This window comes from Cupressus sempervirens, chromosome 11 (assembly GCF_028749045.1).
Source record: "Cupressus sempervirens isolate cs-2001-9-10 chromosome 11, ASM2874904v1, whole genome shotgun sequence".
Lineage (NCBI taxonomy): Eukaryota > Viridiplantae > Streptophyta > Pinopsida > Cupressales > Cupressaceae > Cupressus > Cupressus sempervirens.
Window position 1 is genome coordinate 33,700,530 of NC_143128.1, and position 19,858 is coordinate 33,720,387.

General features: G+C 33.9%; 1 protein-coding gene across 1 annotated transcript; it reads left to right on the forward strand.

The window, feature by feature from the left end:
• Positions 1-17,698: 17,698 nt before the first annotated feature.
• On the forward strand, positions 17,699-18,792 carry LOC149528106 (vesicle-associated protein 4-2-like). The gene is made up of 5 exons (XM_089810821.1): positions 17,699-17,732; positions 17,875-17,993; positions 18,161-18,238; positions 18,478-18,597; positions 18,733-18,792. The coding sequence occupies exons 1-5, from the start codon at positions 17,699-17,701 to the stop codon at positions 18,790-18,792; spliced, it is 411 nt and encodes a 136-aa protein (XP_089666947.1).
• The last annotated feature ends 1,066 nt before the right edge of the window (positions 18,793-19,858 follow it).

The following is a 19,858-nucleotide window of genomic DNA, read 5'->3' on the forward strand; positions in this document are numbered from 1 at the left end:
TAAGGAGGAGAAAGAATTGAGGGTTTTACTTCATCAAGTGACCTAGGAGAAGTGTCTGCAATGGCATTCTAAGAAAGAAGGCTTAAGAAGATGAATGCTTGAAAGGTGAACAAGTTGTCAAAGCTGCAAATAATGAAAGCCAAGTAGAGTTGAGGACTAAACATAGATCTATAATCTATGAGTGAAGTTGTAAGGTGTATTAGATCAAAGCTCTACTATTACTCTCTAACAATTGTATTAGTATAGGGTAAATCTTTTGGAGTAAGGTTGACTTAACAATCACTAGAAAATCTTTTAACAGGGTGGAATTCCAAGTGAATGGCCTAAAGTCCTCAAACAAGGCTCACTTTTAATAGGGTGATTGAAATCCTTTAACTGGGTCACATTTAACAGTGTGCATTGTAACCTTAACATGGTTGGCCTTTCACAGGGCATCACTTTAGAAGAGTGAAAAAGGAGTAGCATGTTATTGGTGGTTTTTCTCAAATTTGGTTTCCACATTAAATCATTGTGTCAAATGTGTTGATGAATGTTTTGTGTTCCATGCTTTATATTTCTGCAAATTGATTTGATAGTAACATATAAGTTTTAGTAGATACACAATGAACACATGCATGGGTATGAATGTTTTATGGGTTCATTGAATTGTGAGAAAAGTTTTATTTGTACATTTGGACCTTGAATAACTAATTCATCCCTCCTCTCATTTATCCTAAAAGATTTCCAACATTACCAAGCCATTTCAACTTCCAGGCAAAGAACACAAAATCAAAAGATCCCTAATTTCTTCATTGAAATTAATACCCACAGAAGATAACTAACTAGTAACAGAATTAAACTCATTTAAATGATTCGCAATAGATCCACCTTCTATCATCTTCATATTAAATAAATGCTTCATGAGAAATACCTTGTTTGAAGCGGAGGGCTTTTCATACAATTTTGCTAGGGTTTGCATCAACTCTTCCATTGTCTTTGCTTTTGTAATATTAAATGTCACTGATGGTGCCAAGCATAATAAAATGCTTCCAATTGCCTTTATCTTTCATTGTTTCCTGTTTCTTGGGTTTTCCTTCCAATGACTTACATAAGTCCTTCTGATAAATATAGTCCTCCATTTGCATCTTCCAGGACCTTGTTGACCCCATCTCGGGGGCGCTACCCCCAAACCCCCATAGAAATAGTATGGGGAGAAAATCACACCAAATAAACCTTTGAGTTTGATTAGGCTCCACATCATAACAAGAATGTTAGTAGCGACCGATTAACCCAGTGATGATCGAGTGTCAGAAGATAGTGTTGGCTAAGGGATGACATTTTGACAGTTTATGAGAAAATCATGATTTTTTAGATGACATAGATGATTTCTTGGAATATGTCAAGTGTTTTGAAGATAAGATGAATGAGCTAGAACATTCAAATTAAGGGAAACCGTATTTGTGCATTTCTATGCAATTATTTGAGAAGAAGTTTGGAGAAATTTCTAGAATAGGAGAAGGAGACCAAATGATGAAAGGATTTGATGAATCTAACCAAACCCTAAGATCTGTAGTGGTGTTTAAGTGAGAATTATTAGAATTACCTATTTAAGGAGGTGCAAGAGCTAAGCTTGTGTTTACACAAGTGAATGTGAAGACCAAGCAAGTCTGGAGCAATTGTTGATGCTATTGACTGGTGAACCTAAGCATGAGGCTAAATAGAGTTGTGAAGGGTGATTTCTTGAAGGATTTCCAAGTCAATCAGATAGAGATCTCCATGAAGGCCAGTTAGTGGATCAACTTATGAACATAATTGTGATTTGTATTTGCAAAGTGAGTTGTACTTATTCAGATAAAAACTTATTGTTACTTTCTAACCATTATATCAGTATTGAAATCCTTAAATCAAGGTTGACCTAAAAATCATATTTAAACCCTTTAATCAAGGTCACATTCTAATGGAATGTTCTGAAGCCTTCTAACAAGGCCACTCCTAATAGGGTGATTAAACCCTTTAACAAGTGTTTTGTAACCTTTAACAAGGTTGGCTCCTAATAGAGATCACTCAAGAAGAGTGAAAATATTGGTGCTGGTGGTTTTTCCCAAATTGAGTTTCCACATTAAATCTTAGTGTCAAACTTGTGTGGATGTTATTTGTGATGAGTCACTTTTAATGTTTCACATTCTACAAATTTTTTATATTTTGGATAGTGGACTACTAGTTGATGTTACTGATAATTGACTATAGAGATCAAGCTAATGAATGGTAAGATTTGAAGTAGGTTAAGTGTTTGATTGTTCAATTGGTACATCTGGACCTTGGATAATTGATTCACTCCCTACCCCCCACACCACCCCCCTGCCCACCTCCCAAGTTATTCTAAATATTCTAAATGAAAATGATATTGTAGCTACATCTATTTAATATACTAATGTGTGTAAGGTGTAGGCATGCTTTCAGTTCCCAAGTTTTGAACTTTGAAAATTAACGCCATAGAAAGAACCCCTAAATTGTCCTAGTATTTTGGTTGGTCTTTATTGCTAATGATGGTTTTGGTAGACTATGACTTGTGAAGAAGACAATGTTTTGAAGTTTATTTTGAACTTGAACTTGAACCTCAAAGTTCAAAAGGTCAAGTTCAAAGTTAAAAATTGGCCTCAAAGGTTCAAGTTCAACTTTAATAACACAAGTGATCAATTCAAAGATGCGGTTTAAGATTCAAGTACCACAATTTGGAGTACAAAATTAGTTTCAAGGTTCAAGATCTAAGGTTGATGGTTCATGACTGCAGATCTGTAAGTATAAAGTTCCAAGATTCAATACCACAGATGTGAATTGAAGTTCATACCCAAGATTCAATACCCAAATTTGGGTCCACAAACAGAGTGATTAGGCCATCTGATATAAATGGTTATTAATTGTCCAATCAATTAGTAATAACATCATATGTGAAGTATTCAAATGATCTACACTTCAATGTGTCCAAAGGGCTTGTTACTAAGTATATGCAGTTAGCACATTACACAATTGGAATAAGGTTGTCACAAAATATTCACAGAGATTGGGCCCATGCCTCATCTGACAATCTGAAGACAAAAGAAGTTAAAATATGTATCTCTAAGATATATACACAAGCACCGAGTAAAATGCAATATAGATTGCTAAATACATATGAGCTTGAGTTCCTATAGAGAAAACCAAAATTTATGGTATGTGTATACAAGGAACTCTTTAATGTAATGGAGATTTATCAGGCCCTATTTGAATGAAGATTTAAATAAGTGCCCCCATTCTCTGAGCCTAATAAAAGAGAAATCTATTAAGATGAATTAGGAATTCTATAAAATATCAACATCTTAAAATATAGTGATAGTTATAGTCAACATCAAAACAATCATCAAGGCCCGAATACATGGACACATGACACATAATCTTGTGCATAGAATTTTTGAGACACCAATTTGGTGGTGTTGCCTTATCTTGCTCATATCATGAAAGGTGTAATCACGTTACTAGACTCTAGAGACCCTAGACAAATCGTGAATACTGTGGCCTACAAGTATCGACTATTATTAAAAATCACATAGTAAGAAGAAATTAAGCTTAGAAAAATAGTCAACCTTGACTTTTTAACACTTTTACCTTAGAAATCTAGCCTTAGTATGTGATGTTTAAGCCACTTGATAGATATCATGGGAGTCGAGCTCAAGGCCTTATATCATAGTGGAGGTGATAAATTTGGGCCCACAAACAAAGTTATCAGGCCATATGATCTAAATGGTTATTGATTGTCCAATCAATTAGTAATAACATCATATGTGAAGTATTCAAATAATCTACATTTCAATGTGTCCAAAGAGCTTGTTACTAAGTGTATGTGGTTAGCACATTACACAATTGGAAAAAGTTGTCACAACATATTCATAGAGATTGGGCCCGTGCCTCATTAGACAATCTAAAGATAAAAGAAGTTAAAATATGTATCGCTAATATATATACACAAGCACCAAGTAAAATGCAATATAGATTGCTAAATACATATGAGCTCAAGTTCCTATAGAGAAAACCAAAATTTATGGTATATGTATACAAGGAACTCTTTAATGTAATGGAGATTTATAAGGACCTATTTGAATGAAGATTTGACTAAGTGCCCCCATTATTTGAGCCCAATAAAAGGGAAATCTATTAAGATGAATTAGGAATTCTATAAAATATCGACATCTTGAAAGATAGTGATAGGTATAGTCAACACCCAAGAAATCATCAAGGCCCGAATACATGGACACATGACACATAATCTTGTGCATAGAATTGTTGAGACACCAATTTGGTGGTTTTGCCTTATCTTGCTCATATCATGAAAGGTGTAACCATGCTACCAGACTCTAGAGACCCTAAGAAAAATTGTGAAGACCGTGGCCTACAGGTATCGGCTATTATTAAATATCACATAGTAAGGAAGAAATTAAGCTTAGAAAAACAAGTCAACTTTGACTTTTTAACACTTTTATCTTAGGAATCTAGCCTTAGTATGTGATGTTTAAGCCACTTGAAAAATATCATAGGAGTCGAGCTCAAGGCCTTATATCATAGTGGAGGTGATAAAGTCAACATTAAAGATGCTTGCATTCAATATTGGGCCTTGTTGTGAGCAAAACATGAGGATTGAAATGATAGCCAAAATTGGTAATTTTAATTCTCCCTACACTGCCATGTAGCCCGCGCTCAAACATGTTTGGTTTGACAAAGTGTCAGCGATCGTGACTCCCCAATTTCATGTATCTCATCATGGAAGTGAATTTCAAAAGGAAGGAGCACAAAATGATTTCCAATTAATGGAGAATGGTCATAGAACTTCCCAAGCTTGGGTATGATTCCCAATATGTTGAATAAATCAATTCTCTCCCTTCTTCCCATAGTTATAGACATATAGAGTTTGCGCAAAAGTGTAACGTCAATAATAGAGTAGTGAGTTATCTATGTAGAAGGTGGATTAGATAGGAGATGTATTGTGATGTGTGATGCTTATATTTTAATAAGATCATTTTAAATAGACTAGCAGGTGTAATCCACTTCACCTCTGGCTCAACTCTTTTTAATCACCAGGTGTCCCTTCATAATCCCATGTGGTTGTCTTAAATAGAAGTTATTTTTTATTCAAATACAAAGGAAGGAGTTATGGATGTAGAGTAATGTAGTGCCTACCCCTAGTTCACATTTTTGCTATCATTGTCAAACTCTTTTAGGGCTAGTTTTATGTTAATGATTATTAGTAACATTGTTTTGAGATTATTAGATATTGTTTCAAATTCAATTGATATATGATGAGATTACTTGGTATTTTATAGTTCATGTATATATATGATGATTATTCAGTGATTTCAGCTATTGATGATGATTAGTTAGATGATTTATTATCATATGTGTTTTCTTATGGATACTTACCCCATACTTGCATGTGTATAGTGTGCATGTTTGTTTTCTTTTTGTATGGCATTTCTGATGTGGTTAAGGAAGGGAGTTGTAGTCACCTACTAGTCGGGATCTACATGATGCACCACTTCCTACCATTGCCTGTTTAGCTTAGCATATATATATTGTATGTACATGCATGGATTTTATGCAGGTTGCAAGTACCGGGTATCGACTTCCCTGAATTGCTAGGATGAGTGTACCCTATCACACTATCTCAATGGTAAGAGAGGGGAGATAAATTCTCAAGTCCAAATCCTAAACCCTTAAACCATTTGTCCTAGAAAGGTAGGACAAGTATTTGAGATGTTTTACCTTTCAAATGTGTCGGATGACATAGTTTGTGATTGTAACCCTTTAGACTGATTTTGTATGGATTGTTCTATGATGGGTTTTCATATTTTATCTTGGAGGTCTATAATGAATTTTCTATTAATTAAGTCTTAAATTAAAAGATTTAATTATTTTGAAAGAATTAATATAATATCATGATCTTTAGATATTTTGATTTTAATTAATTAAATGGGAAATTAATTGAGAAAAAGAATTAAATAAAAGTAATTAAAATTAATAATAATAATAAAATAATAAATAATAATAATAATAAAGATAAAAGAATTAAAATAAAATTTATAAGTTTGCCTAGGAGTAAATGCACCTCTTGATTGCACATATGTCAACAACACAGGAGTTAGCGCACAAATTAAGCACATGGTGTCTACAACCTTGTGACTGATCTAGAAGGTTGGAAAAGACTCGTGCTTAGTTGTAAACACCTTCTGGTTGTTTCTAAAGACATTCTAGGTGCTTCCTGAGAGTTCTTTATATTCAAGCACTCCTAGAAGCTTGGGGAGCATGTTTGGAGGACCTAGGAACATTGGAGAAGGAAGGAGCTTGCTCTGTGGATTCTGAGGAGAAGTAAATTATCATCAGTGTCCAAGTAGACACTTGTGATTTTTGCATGTGATATTTTGCTTCCTGTCTTCTTCGTGTTTTTTGAACACTTTCTGAGGTTTTCATGTGTGGATGTTCCAGTTGTTTTAATCTTGTCATGGATATTTAATTTTCTATGTGAGAAAATCCCCACATGCGTAGATCTGATGAATTTATGAAACTAGGGTTTACTTGTTAATGAACAAACCTATTAGAGGAGTTGTTAGGTAAATCTAGGAAATGATCATTATGAAGAGAATTCCTAATTTATAGAATTGAAAAGCCCTTCTTGTTCAAAAATTATGTATACATTCTCTTTTAAAAAATGTATGTATGTATGTATTTATGTACGTATGTATATATATATATATATATATACATATATATATATATATATGTATATATATATATATATATATGTATATGTATATATATATATATATGTATATATATATATATGTATATATATATATATATATGTATATATATATATGTATATATATATACATATTCATATGTATATATATACATATTCATATGTATATATGTATATATGTATATACATATAGATATATATATGTATATGTATATAGATATATATATATATGTATATGTATATATATATATATACATACATATATATATATATATATATACATATATACATACATATATATATACATATATACATACATATATATGTATGTATATATATATACACATATATATATACATAGATATATATATATATACACATATATACATATATATATATATATATATATATATATATATATATATATATATATATATATACATATGCGCGCGCGCACACACACACACACACACATATTTAATGCTGCTTATTTAAAATTGCAATAGGAAACATTTATAAAAATTCGAATTGTTTTGGAAAAAATGTTTTTTGAAAAACATTATTTGAAATTGTTTTAAAAAAATATAAATAAATATTAATATAAGGGAGGGGCGGGTTACATCCCCCCTGTACCGCCACTGCCTTTGCACCGGCAGACGTCTGCTGCGCAGGTACCTGCATCAGCAGGCTTTCGATAGCAGAGGCCGCACAGTCGCTGCGACAATCGCACTATGCTGTCATTCACACATATGTGTGCATAGCGTGGAGTACTGTGCAGTTATAAGTTACTTTTTTTTAATAAAAGAAATATGTGTGGGTGAAATCGAATATTTATATTTCGATTTTCACATGTTATTAATATTATTAAATATTAATATTTTTTAAAAGTTAATTATTATATTTATTAAATAAAATTTTATTAATAGTTTTACTTCCTTTTAATAATTCATCATTCTTTAGTATTTTAGTTATTAATATAAATTTAATTTAATTGGATGTAAATTTGTTTTAAAAGAACTCTAATGTTATATCATTTATTAATAATTGATATATCATTTAACTTTAATATTATTAATTAACTAACAATTTAAATTAATAATATTTGTAAATGAGAATTATCTTCATTGTTGTTTAATTAAAGACGTAATGGTAAGGATAAAATGATAGTTAGCACCGTGGGTAAACGATAATTCTTGGTGAGGGTTACATGCAATTATCATCAATATTTGGTCATTATGTTATAATTGCAATAAAAGACAATTATCCATGCAAATCATTTGTCAACACATGTAAATATAGTTTTATATTTAGAATTTAATAATTAACTTAATTAAAATTAGTTTAGTTAAGGTTAATTATTATTAACCGCTTATTGTCAGGATATTAATATAAGCAATTAGTTGATAAGCATCAATTAATTTAATTTTAAATTAGTTTAATTAAATTTGATTGATGATGTATTCGGTTAAATAAAAATTATAGATTCATTAATATGGTTAGTTAATATTAATTAATATGAATTAATTAAGATTAATTAATATGAGAAGTAATTTAATTGAAGCCTTAAAATTATTAAATTAATAATAAATGTTATTTCTTTGGTATATTCCGGGAAAGTTGATCCAACGTATAGTGAGGGTAGTTTTATTTGATAGATGGTTAATTATCCTTTAATGATTTTTGGAGAAATTGAATTAAATATTAAGGGGGTTGTATTCAATTATTAGTAACATTTATTTTAGCAAAATAGTGCGAATGATTTTATTAAAAGACAATAGGAACTAGTTCAATGATTGAAATAAGCAAACAAGTATCTTTTAATTATTTTAGAAAATTATTTTAAATAATGGAGGGATAATTCTATGTCTTGATCAAGGCACTAGTACATTTGAGACCATTTTTCGACCATTATTGGTCGAAATTTCAACCCAATTTTTGACCAAACTTCAACCAACTTCGACCAACCCATTGGTCAGAATTTTTTCGGTTGAAATTTCGACCAACCATCTGGTTGGTCAAAATTTTGACCAATACGTTGGTCGAAAAACCTCCATAGCCATGGTGCAAGTTCTGTCGGTAATTGGTCAAAATCTCGACCAATAAAGGTAGAAACTTTGACCAATGAAGGAAAAAAATTTCGACCAATAAAGGTAGAAATTTTGACCAATGAAGGTCAAAATTTTTGACCAATAAAGGTAGAAATTTTGACCAATGAAGGTAAAAAATTTTGACCAATGAAGGTAGAAATTTCGACCAATGAAGGTCAAAAATTTTGACCAATGAAGGTAGAAATTTTGACCAATGAAGGTAAAAAATTTTGACCAATGAAGGTAGAAATTTCTACCAACAAGTAGGTGTAAATTTTTTTTCAGGCATTCTATAAAACAGTTACATGCCTTGCATATGATATGACATTTTGCATGCATCCTACACTCTCTCATCCACCTGATGATGGATTACGGAGAGTGATCTGAAACCATGATGCTAAAAAACACACACAATCAAATCCAAAATGAACTTGCATTACAAATGGATTGTGGAAATCTGATATTGTTAATTTTGCATGCATGTCTACTAGGACAAATATATGTTTAAGTTGTGATTGTCCTGGTAGACATGCATGCAATTTTACCAATATCAAATTTCCACAATCCATTTGTAGTGCAAGTTCATTTTGGATTTGATTGTGTGTTTTTTAACATCATGGTTTCAGATCACTCTATGTAATCCATCATCAGCCAGATGAGAGAGAGTGCAGGATGCATGCAAAATGTCATATCATACGCAAGGCATGTGAACTATTTTATAGAATGCCTGAAAAACACTGACAGTAACTAATATGAAAAATATATAATTAGTTATATAATTGAGGCAAATCATGTACCAGTGAGTTGGTCAAAATTTTGACCAATGGGTTGGTCAAATTTGGTCAAAAATTTGATCAATGAAGGTCAAAAAATGAACCCAAATGCACTAGTACAAGTATGCTTGCCAAGTTGACTCTTTGAGTTCGGTCATCAAGTCACCCCACCAAAGTGCCTCATCAAGGTCAGTCTTTAGGTCCGCTCATCGAGCTTGCTCACCAAGTCAACTCGCCATGTCACGTCTCTAAGTGGCCTCGCTAAGTCGGCTCGCCAACTTGCCCCACCAAGTTGCCACTTTAAGTCCACTCACCATGTTAGATTGCCAAGCCGACTCCCCAAGTCAGCTCACTAAGCTGACAATTGAAGTACGCTCACCAAGTTGACTCTCTAAATTTGCTCACCAAGTCTGCCCCCTAGGCCAACTCTCTAGGTCAACTCACCAAGTCACCCCCACCTAGTCACCTCAACGAGTTGACTCATTAAGTCAGCTCACGAAGTCAACTCATCTAGTGGTTTTACCACCTTGTCCCAGCAAGTGGGCTCACTCAGTGTGCTTACGAAGTTGCCCCATAGAGTTTCTTCTCTAAGCTCGCTCACCATGTAAACTCACTTGTTCAGCACGCCAAGTTGACACTTTAAGTTTTCTCATCAAGTCACCCAACCAAAGCGCCTCATCAAGGTCAGTCTTTAAGTACACTTAGTAGGTTAGCTCACCAAGTCGCCTCGCGAAGTCACCTCACCAAGTGGCCTCGATAAGTCAACTCACCAACTTGCACCACCAAGTCACCACTTTAAGTCGACTCACCATATCAGCTTGCCAGGCCGACTCCCATGGTTAGCTCGCCAAGCTGACAATTCAAGTACGCTCACCAAGTCAACTCTTTAAGTTTTCTCACCAAGTCCGCCCCCTAGGTCAACTCTCCAGGTCAACCCACCAAGTCACCCCCACCAAGTCACCTCAACGAGCTGACTCTTTAAGTTAGCTCACCAAGTCTACTGTTCAAGTACACATGCCAGGTCAGCTTGCCAAGCCCACCAAGTCATGTCACCAAGTCGATTGTTCAAGTCCACTCACAAAGTTGACTCTTTAAGGTTGGCTCGCCAAGCCAGCCCACCAATTCATGTCACCAAGTCGCCTCACCAAGTCGGCTCGCCCACATGTCCCACCAAGTCCCCAAGTCTGCTTACCAAGCCGACAATTCAAGTGCGCTCACCAAGTTGACTCTTTAAGTTTTCTCACCAAGCCCATCCCCTAGGTCAACTCTCTAGGTTAGCTCGCCAAGTCACTCCCACCTAGTCACCTCAATGAGTTGACTCTTTCAGTTAGCTCACCAAGTCTATTGTTCAAGTATGCATGCCAGGTCGGAAGTCATGTCACCAAGTGGATTATTCGAGTATGCTCACAAAGTTGACTCTTTAAGTTCGCTCATCAAGTCACCCCACCAAAGCACCTCATCAAGGTCAGTCTTTAAGTCCGCTCACCAAGTCAGCTCGCCAAGTCACTGCACCAAGTTGACTCACCTCTCGCCTCACCAAGTGGACTCGCTAAGTTAGCTTGCCAACTTGCCCCACCAAGTCGACTATTCAAGTATGCTCGCCAAGTTGACTCTTTGAGTTTGATCATCAAGTCACCCCACCAAAGTGCCTCATCAAGGTCAGTCTTTAGGTCCGCTCATCAAGCTTGCTTACCAAGTCAACTTGCCATGTCGTGTCTCTAAGTGGCCTCGCTAAGTCGGCTCACCAACTTGCCCCACCAAGTTGCCACTTTAAGCCCACTCACCATGTTAGATCGCTAGGCTGGCTCCCCAAGTCAGCTCACCAAGCTGACAATTGAAGTACGCTCACCAAGTTGACTCTCTAAGTTTGCTCACTGAGTTCGCCCCCTAGGCCAACTCTCCAGGTCAGCTCACCAAGTCACCCCCACTTGCCCCACCAGCTCGCCACTTTAAGTCGACTCGCCATGTCAGCTCGCTAGGCTGACTCCCCTAGTCAGCTCGCCAAGCTGACAATTCAAGTATGCTCACCAAGTGGACTCTTTATGTTCGCTCACCAAGTCCACCCCCTAGGTCAGCTCACCAAGTCACCCCCACCCAGTGCTTATTGTGAACAAACCAATCTGGATCATAAGAGAAGTGATTAGAGATTATTATGAAAGGGTGCGACTGAAAAGAGATATAATTCACGTCATTTACAATATGACTAATCATTTCTAATGAAAGCTGTAAAAAGGTAGTTCTATCTTTCAACTCAGGATGATTGGAAGAACTTATTATATTTTGTATCTCACAATGATCACTCTGTAAGAGAGCATATTGCCTTTGGCACCCATTCAGTGTAGGCATATAAAGTCTACCATCAGAAACGACATCATCTTTGAGTATATTTATATTGTCATATCAGACAACTTATCACAATATTTAGAGCATAAATATAAAATTATATCAGAGACGGCTTGCATATTTGCAAATTTTTACTTGTATATCAGACACAACGAACAGTACAAGGTACTGAGAATTTCCTCAGTCATTGCATGTAATTTCCTGTATATCAGAAATAGCAAATATATATCATCTTGATTGTTATGCAATCATAATTATTTTGATCTGAACCATACTGTATATGCATTTGGAATTAAGAATCATTCAAATATTACTTTAATGCAAGAAACAGTTTCTATATTCATTGAATTGTGAAGAATTCTAGTATCTCGTAATCAGAAACATAGGGAAATTACAACCACTAAATTATGTGACTGAGAAGTGAGTCTACAAAGTCTGCAATTGCTCATTTTACTATAGACAACATTTTCCTAAGAAGCTTTACCCCAGTCAGGAATTGATACTCCAATGACACATACTCACAACCACTAGTTTTTTGTCCACCAAGGTCCCTGCCAATATTTGAAGGTTGCATATGATGCATGACTACTACTAGGATTTTCTCCACAAAAATAAATTCATGTTGTCATAAAAGCTATTGTCTAGTAACATCCTGGCAAATCTCGTGCCTCTAAATTTTTAATGATGTCTGTATATGTCAGATCCCAATTGTGACGGTTGCAAATAACACATTACATATCTTCCTAGAATGTTCTTGACAGGAAGAGATCCCCTGTTTTAAAATAAGACAAATTAGAGTCAGTCCATTTAAAAGTCAGATATACAAATATAGGTGGCACACAGTTTATTAGAAACTTAAGCTTCCACTCTACTTACCAAACATGAGAGTCACAGTTGTTGTTCCCGTTACTGTGTGGAGGGTTTGAGTCAAAACTTATACATTTAGCATATTTTCAGTTTTTTGCTTTAGAATGTTTGAAAATAAGAATAAGGTCATGGACATCATAAAAAATGAAAATACCAATCAGTTTTTAAAAATACAATTTCAACTACACCCCATAGAGTGATTTCAAATGAGGAACTAACTTAACTGTAAACAATTAGCAAAGTGTACTTAATTTTTTAATAATATTTGTTTAAAAAAACATGCATTCAGGCATGAAAAAAATAAAAAAGAAGTTGTGTAAATAAATAAGAGTTGTCAAAGAATATTTTTTGACAATTGAACCAGTAGTAGCACACATAAATAGATGCCTTGATATCTCTCAGGAATTACAAAGCAAAAAGTATTTGAACAACAAAATTCTTCACTCTTGAGGAACAAACTCAAATAATCTACATATGCAAATAGTTCAATGCATGCAACTATGAGAGTGATACTTCAAAAGCATCAAATGCCTGCTGAATAGACATGGCATTCTGCCTAGGATTTTTGAAAATCCAAAGATAAAAACAACTTGAATCAAACTAGTATGTTAATTAGCATTATCCTCATTGCAAAGAGATTAAGAAATCTACCTTTTGTACAATATCCTGTTTAGACTCTTCACTGTCTGATTCTTTAGAGCTTGTGTCTTTCTTTGGGGGGCCTTTCACCTGGACAGAAGCATTCTGTAAATGAAAATTATAGTAAAATTGTTATACAAAATATATTAACAAGCAACTTGAATTTCATACAAGAGAAACCGGTTAATATTCTCACACAGAGAATGGACTTCATTAGAAACAACATCAAGAAAAAAGTGGCATTTTAGTTTAAAAAGAGATTTTAGGCACACCATAAACCCTAAACAGTAGAAGATTGTAAGCAACAAAAATACTAAAAAGCATGGTCACAACTCCCACACAAGTAGCAATATTAAAACTCATAGACCAAAATAATACCTTTTCATCTCTTAGCAATGCATGGCAACCTGAATTTTCCTTCTCCAATAGTTGACTCTCATACTGAGATAGTAATTCATTTTGTACTTAAGACCTTTTTCTTTGCAGGAATTATGCAGGAGAGTCACAGTAAAAATAGAGTTAAAATAAAACAGAGCACACTGAAATAACAGAGACAACCATCAAATCTGCTACAGCATAATTACATTGATTCAACATATAAAAATACAAACATGGAACTCTGTAGATACACACCAATATTACAAGGAATGCCTTACATTGAAATCACTTTTGTCCTATGATGAAACTGATCCAAACCAGGCATTGTAGTCTACTGAGATATCTATTTCCAAAGGGACACATTCACACAATTAGCAAGGTTGGATTTTTAATCAATTCAATGTTTGGTTTGATATGAAATTTCAAAGTCTGGAAGGAATTACTCTGGTAAGAAGCATAATTCTAATTTTCTTGAGAACATCCACAATCAGAATCAGAACTACAAGGTTCTAGTGATGAATCTTTTGGTCCATCCAAGCTATATGGTGAAAAAAATGTATTTTTGTTCAATGTATGGCGAATAAGGGCTAACCATTTTGCAACGGGACCATTGTCTTCTACACCCAATATGTTCCCAGCATTCAATGGCACAATTTCCTAAAACCTGTAAAGAAAAGAAAGAAAACCAGATGTTTAATGTTTACAATTATGAACACTTCAAAGAAATATAATAACATGTCAATGCCCCTTATTTGTGAGAATTCATCTGGTAGATTAATTACCACTCTGAGCGTGGATGAAAATGTTGATTTGAATGTTTATGTACACTTATTAAGTTTTAATGTAAAGACCTTATTCATGCCAAAATTTAAATGAAAATTGATTAGGATAGAAGGATTTTAATGAGTTCCAGACTAAGGAAAAAGGCACTGGTATAGGGAGAGCCATCTTGCACCTTCTGAGCCATGTTTTAAAGACGGACACATCTCTGGTATGAGATATGTCTCCATTAATTTTTAGAAATTGAAGAATTTTGCAATACAAGTTAAAAGCAAAAAAGAGAAAATAAATAAAACAAGAATATATAATGTTTCAAGCTAATAATTTGAATGATACAGAAATCCATGTAAAGTTATAGCGATCAGGTATACACCTTTTAAGAGGGACATAAACAATTGTATGACTGATCCTTTGTTAGAGGGAACCTTCACTATTAGCATTCTTGTATGACTAATATACTATTCTTATTTTCAAATTTCTATACCATGGAATTTTCAAAAATTGTTAATTTTTTCTTTTTAAATACCTCCAAGTCTATGGAAAAGAAATTTAAAAAAAAAAAAACCCTCCAAACAATATTTTTCTTTAAATAGCTTCCATCTCTGAGATTTGAATATTGATTATTAGATAGGTTCAAGAGATACTAAACAGTGTTAGATGCCAAATAGATGATCACCATAGCAACATCCCATTTATCTCCTTCTTTATAAAGAGGTTGGTTTTTCCAAAGATCGCCTAGGAATTCCTTGGGTGAAAGTATGTCCATTCCAAGAATACCTTCAATTGGACCAGATGCAATACCATTTACACATATTCCATAATCTGTCCCCCACTCTAAAGCCATAGATCTTGTAAGACTATCAATAGCTGCATGTAAACAAAACAAAACTTTGCTAGATAACTTGTTTAAATTATTATGTAAGTAAAATGACTCTCATGTTTATGCTGAAATATTTAAATTTATTAAATAGTTAATTCAAATCTTAATCCAAGAAGAATATAATGATTAAAAATGAACCTTTGCAGCAGAGACATGAATTTGATACCAGAAAGCTGAGGTATTGTATTGTACCACTTAAGTTTAAAATAAAACCAGCCTTTGAAGGAGGCTTTCCAATTCTACCTTCCCTCAAATACTTCAATTCTGATTGACTCATTGTAAATGTGCCAATAGCATCAATATCCAGTACTGCAACCACATGTAATTTATCTAACTTCATGCCACAATTAGGGAGAAAAGCTAAAACATCTAAAAAGAGTTGACAAAAACTTAGCACTTCCTCCATTGACATACATCATAATGAACTAAAAAGTATGAGTCATCTACACCCTTCAAAAACAAGTCCTTAAGAAATTATGCTTCAATAGAGAGATCAATTCAAACATCCAAGTGACTTGGCACTATTCCGCAGAACATCAATGTCAAAGCAACTTTAATAAATCACTCAACCTTGTTAGGAAACCAGTTTGAATTTCTGTCCCCATCATTTTCTACAGCATAGCTAATCAACAACATGCGTGCTTAGACAATGGCAAATACTCAAGTTGTAGTCTCCCTATGTGTGCTCCCACGAAGCACTCAGTCATTTCTCATCCATAGGTTTCAATACCCTCATTAGATCATCCACGTTCGAGATAATAATTGTGAAAGACTATAATGCTTAATAATTAATAAATATTGTATAGATTATAGCAAAACTTAATAAATTTCTTGTGCTACTCTTTTTTTGAAGGAATTACATTGAGGGAGTGCTCACAAAGATGAAGCACCACGACTTGCTCAAAGGCTCAACCATTCCAGTACTACTCCAGCTCAAGAAGGCTTAACTATGGAGTTTCCTCCATGGTTTAAACCACTCTACTTGGAATCCCATTTGCAAAACCTACAACAAGTGTTGTGCCTTATGAACCATTCATTAGAAAGCCCCTTGAGCTCATCAATAGATAAGCCTAAGATATTTTCCATAGCAAGTCAAATTTTGATATTGCTATCACAATTCAACTGTACATTTTTTGAGTCAAACCCATTGACCCATGAATATAATATATGACACAAGAAAGAGGGTGAAATTGTAAATGTAATGGATTATACATCCTTTCCTCCTACTACTAGATGACTAAAGCTGCTTGTGTGCTAATTGTACCCCCTTTTCTTGTAGTTATTTGCAATTCATACCATCCGATCAGTATAGAAATTTGTCTTACAATTTGTTACAATTTGTACAAATGATCTAACACTCTCAGTGCTTCCAACTATGGAAGCTCATTTTTACTGTTAGAGGATCATTTTTACTGTCATATTTAGACAATATCACTGGTTGATTGTCATAAAATAGTACTCCATATTTTAATGTATAGGTAGAGGTTATTGACTCTCCCATAACCAACACTCATAATTCCTCATCTTAGATATAGCCAACCTTAATATTTATAGGAATGCTACTAGTAGCTACTAAAATTCCTTGCAATTTTACTAATTTAGGTAATTTTGATAGCAGTGTTCCATAGGGATACATGATCCCTAAATCTCATCATTTCTAAGAGGAGGGGATCCTCAGAAGGCCAATATGCCAAGGAAATGCCATCTCCTCTCCTGAGATGTGTTCCTCAAAGAGAGGATATTTCTGAGGTGCCCTCCCCTAATGACAATATTCAGAAATAAATCAGCAATCAATATGATAATATAGTTGTTTTTTGCAAGTTTGTAATATTGGTGCATGGAGCTAGATATGATGAGGAACAACAGAGAGTAAAGAATACTTAGGAAAGACTAGTGGAATGCTCAAAATACAAACAAATGAATACTTAGTGCACAAACTTCTTTACATATAAGGTGCAAAAAAAAATCTAGATAGCTTGGAGTGTTCCATAGACCCAGAGAGCTTCGAGTGCATCTACATCATCTTGTATAGTGTTTTTGGTAGGAAATTTATATAATAGTAATACAAATTTATCATTTTTACTAACTATTATTATATATTGCAAATTATAATTTATTTATTTTATCATCATCATTACCATTATATATAGCAACTAGCAAGTTCTCTTATATATGACTCTACGGAGGTATGCTTACTCTAGGAGAGTCACTTATAGCAACTGGTAAGTTCTCTTTGATGTCAAAAAACAATATTAGAGAGGCTTCTCTGTTATTACTAGAGATCCAGCTTGTTATTAGAATACACTCTGTTGAAAATGATTGATTATACTGATTATATTGTGATGTGGAGCATGTACAACGCAGTATTTAAGTTTGTGGAGCCACCTGAGCAGTCTGAGAAACAACCGGAGAAAAAAGTTAAAGACAAGTTCAAGATTGTTAGTCTGAAAGTCAAGGACAGAGTGGAATATGATTTAGAGCTGGTAAACTTTTCTGTTTTCAAAGAAATAGAAGAAGGCACATAAATGATTCATAATGTAGAATCTGTTTGAAGCTGCTAGTTAGGCAGAAATATTCTTCATGGTCTGAACATTGATGTGAACTTATTACTAGATTAAAAAAATTCTAATTTTGTGAATTTGGTGAGAAGTTTGAAGAGCAGAAGGAACTAGTAGCAATAGAGAAAATATTGCGCGTTGTTTATTTGGATCCACAATGTTCCACTCCTGTAAGTGAAAATTTTGAAGAATCATAAGTAGAAATCTGTTAATTGGCTTAAAATAATCTCATGACATGATCACAGTTCAAAATTCCAAACATCCCCTGGTCATACAATAGATTAAGACCATTTTAACTTGGATTTTATGCATAAACACTCCTAGTGAAATGATTCATTAAGACTATTTTAATTACATTTTGAAAATTAATGTACTGAATTGGTTATCCTCAATTTTGACATTTATAAAGGAGTTGGAAAAGCTCAAGAAGCAATTGGCTGAAGCTAAGGCTGCAATTGACGCATGGAAAAAACATCCAGAAGATGCTGCTCCACGAATTGTTGGTGAAGGGCTTGTCATAGATGAATGGGTATGTGGTCTGCTCTGACCTATTCTTCGCATGCCCTCTATATCCATGCAACTTTAGGATTGTGGATCGTGGAAATCTGATAATGTTAACTTTAAAAATACAATTTAATAAGGAACTATTCTTGCTTTGTATCAGAAAGAGTGGAGGGAAAGGTATCTGGCACAGCAACAGCTAGAAGGAGACGATTCCCTTTGACATTCCTACCTTTTTATGGTTTGATGATCTTTGCTTTCAAAAGTGTGCTTTAATTTTCTCAGATTTGTAGAAGCATCTGTCAATTTAAAAGATAATCTTACTACTGATTGTCAGAGGCTGGAGCATACAAGTTATTTGTGTGCATGTCTGCAAACTGTTAAAGAGAGATATATCTGGTAGATGCCAACTACAGGATATTTACCTTAGCAGTTTATGTCTGAGAAACCGACATTGCCACTGAGATAATGTCATTTTCAATTTATTGTTTACAGATGAGAAAATGTCTTTTACAGATGTTTCAAGCAAGTTACTAGTAGTTTTTGCTTATGGTCTTGAATTGATTTTTGTATTTGGGCTTGACATTTTTGGAGGATGTTGTCGAGCTCTTGGTCTCATCATTCTGCAAATAGGTTGAAATACAAATCATCTGTGCTCTTAAGTCTGTAAAGAGAGGCGATGGACCATACTAATCAATCGTAGAAATCTAAAACTTGAAATATGAGGGAGCTAAAGTTAGATAAATATGGTAATTATGAGTTTTTTTCATGCTAGAAAAATTTCTCCGAAGATTTCATGGCCAAATATTAGCACTGTATGCCGACTCTTTGAATTTAGACCATCATGATTGGGCTACTTAAAATGGATGACACTCTATGTTTATATATATATATATATATATATATATATATATATATATATATATATATATATATATATCGATCGCTGGAGACTGTCATCGATAACAAAAGGTAATGCATTAGTCTTAGCAACAATCAGATCTACAACACAGTTTGTCTACATTCAATTCAGTTACATAATATAAATTATAGTTTGGAAGTAAAAGATAATATAGAATACCTTGAGTATTCATATAACTGTCATATATTAGAAGTCTAAAATTATTTCAGTCTTCCATAAGAGTTACATTTTAGTGTCTTCTCTTTCATATTAATATTAAAAGGATATCACTATATCTCTATCAAAGATCCTATTAAACTTTTACACCTTCTAGTGTAGGCTTATATAAGAAATATAGGCTATGCAGCATAGCCTCCTCAAGTACCTA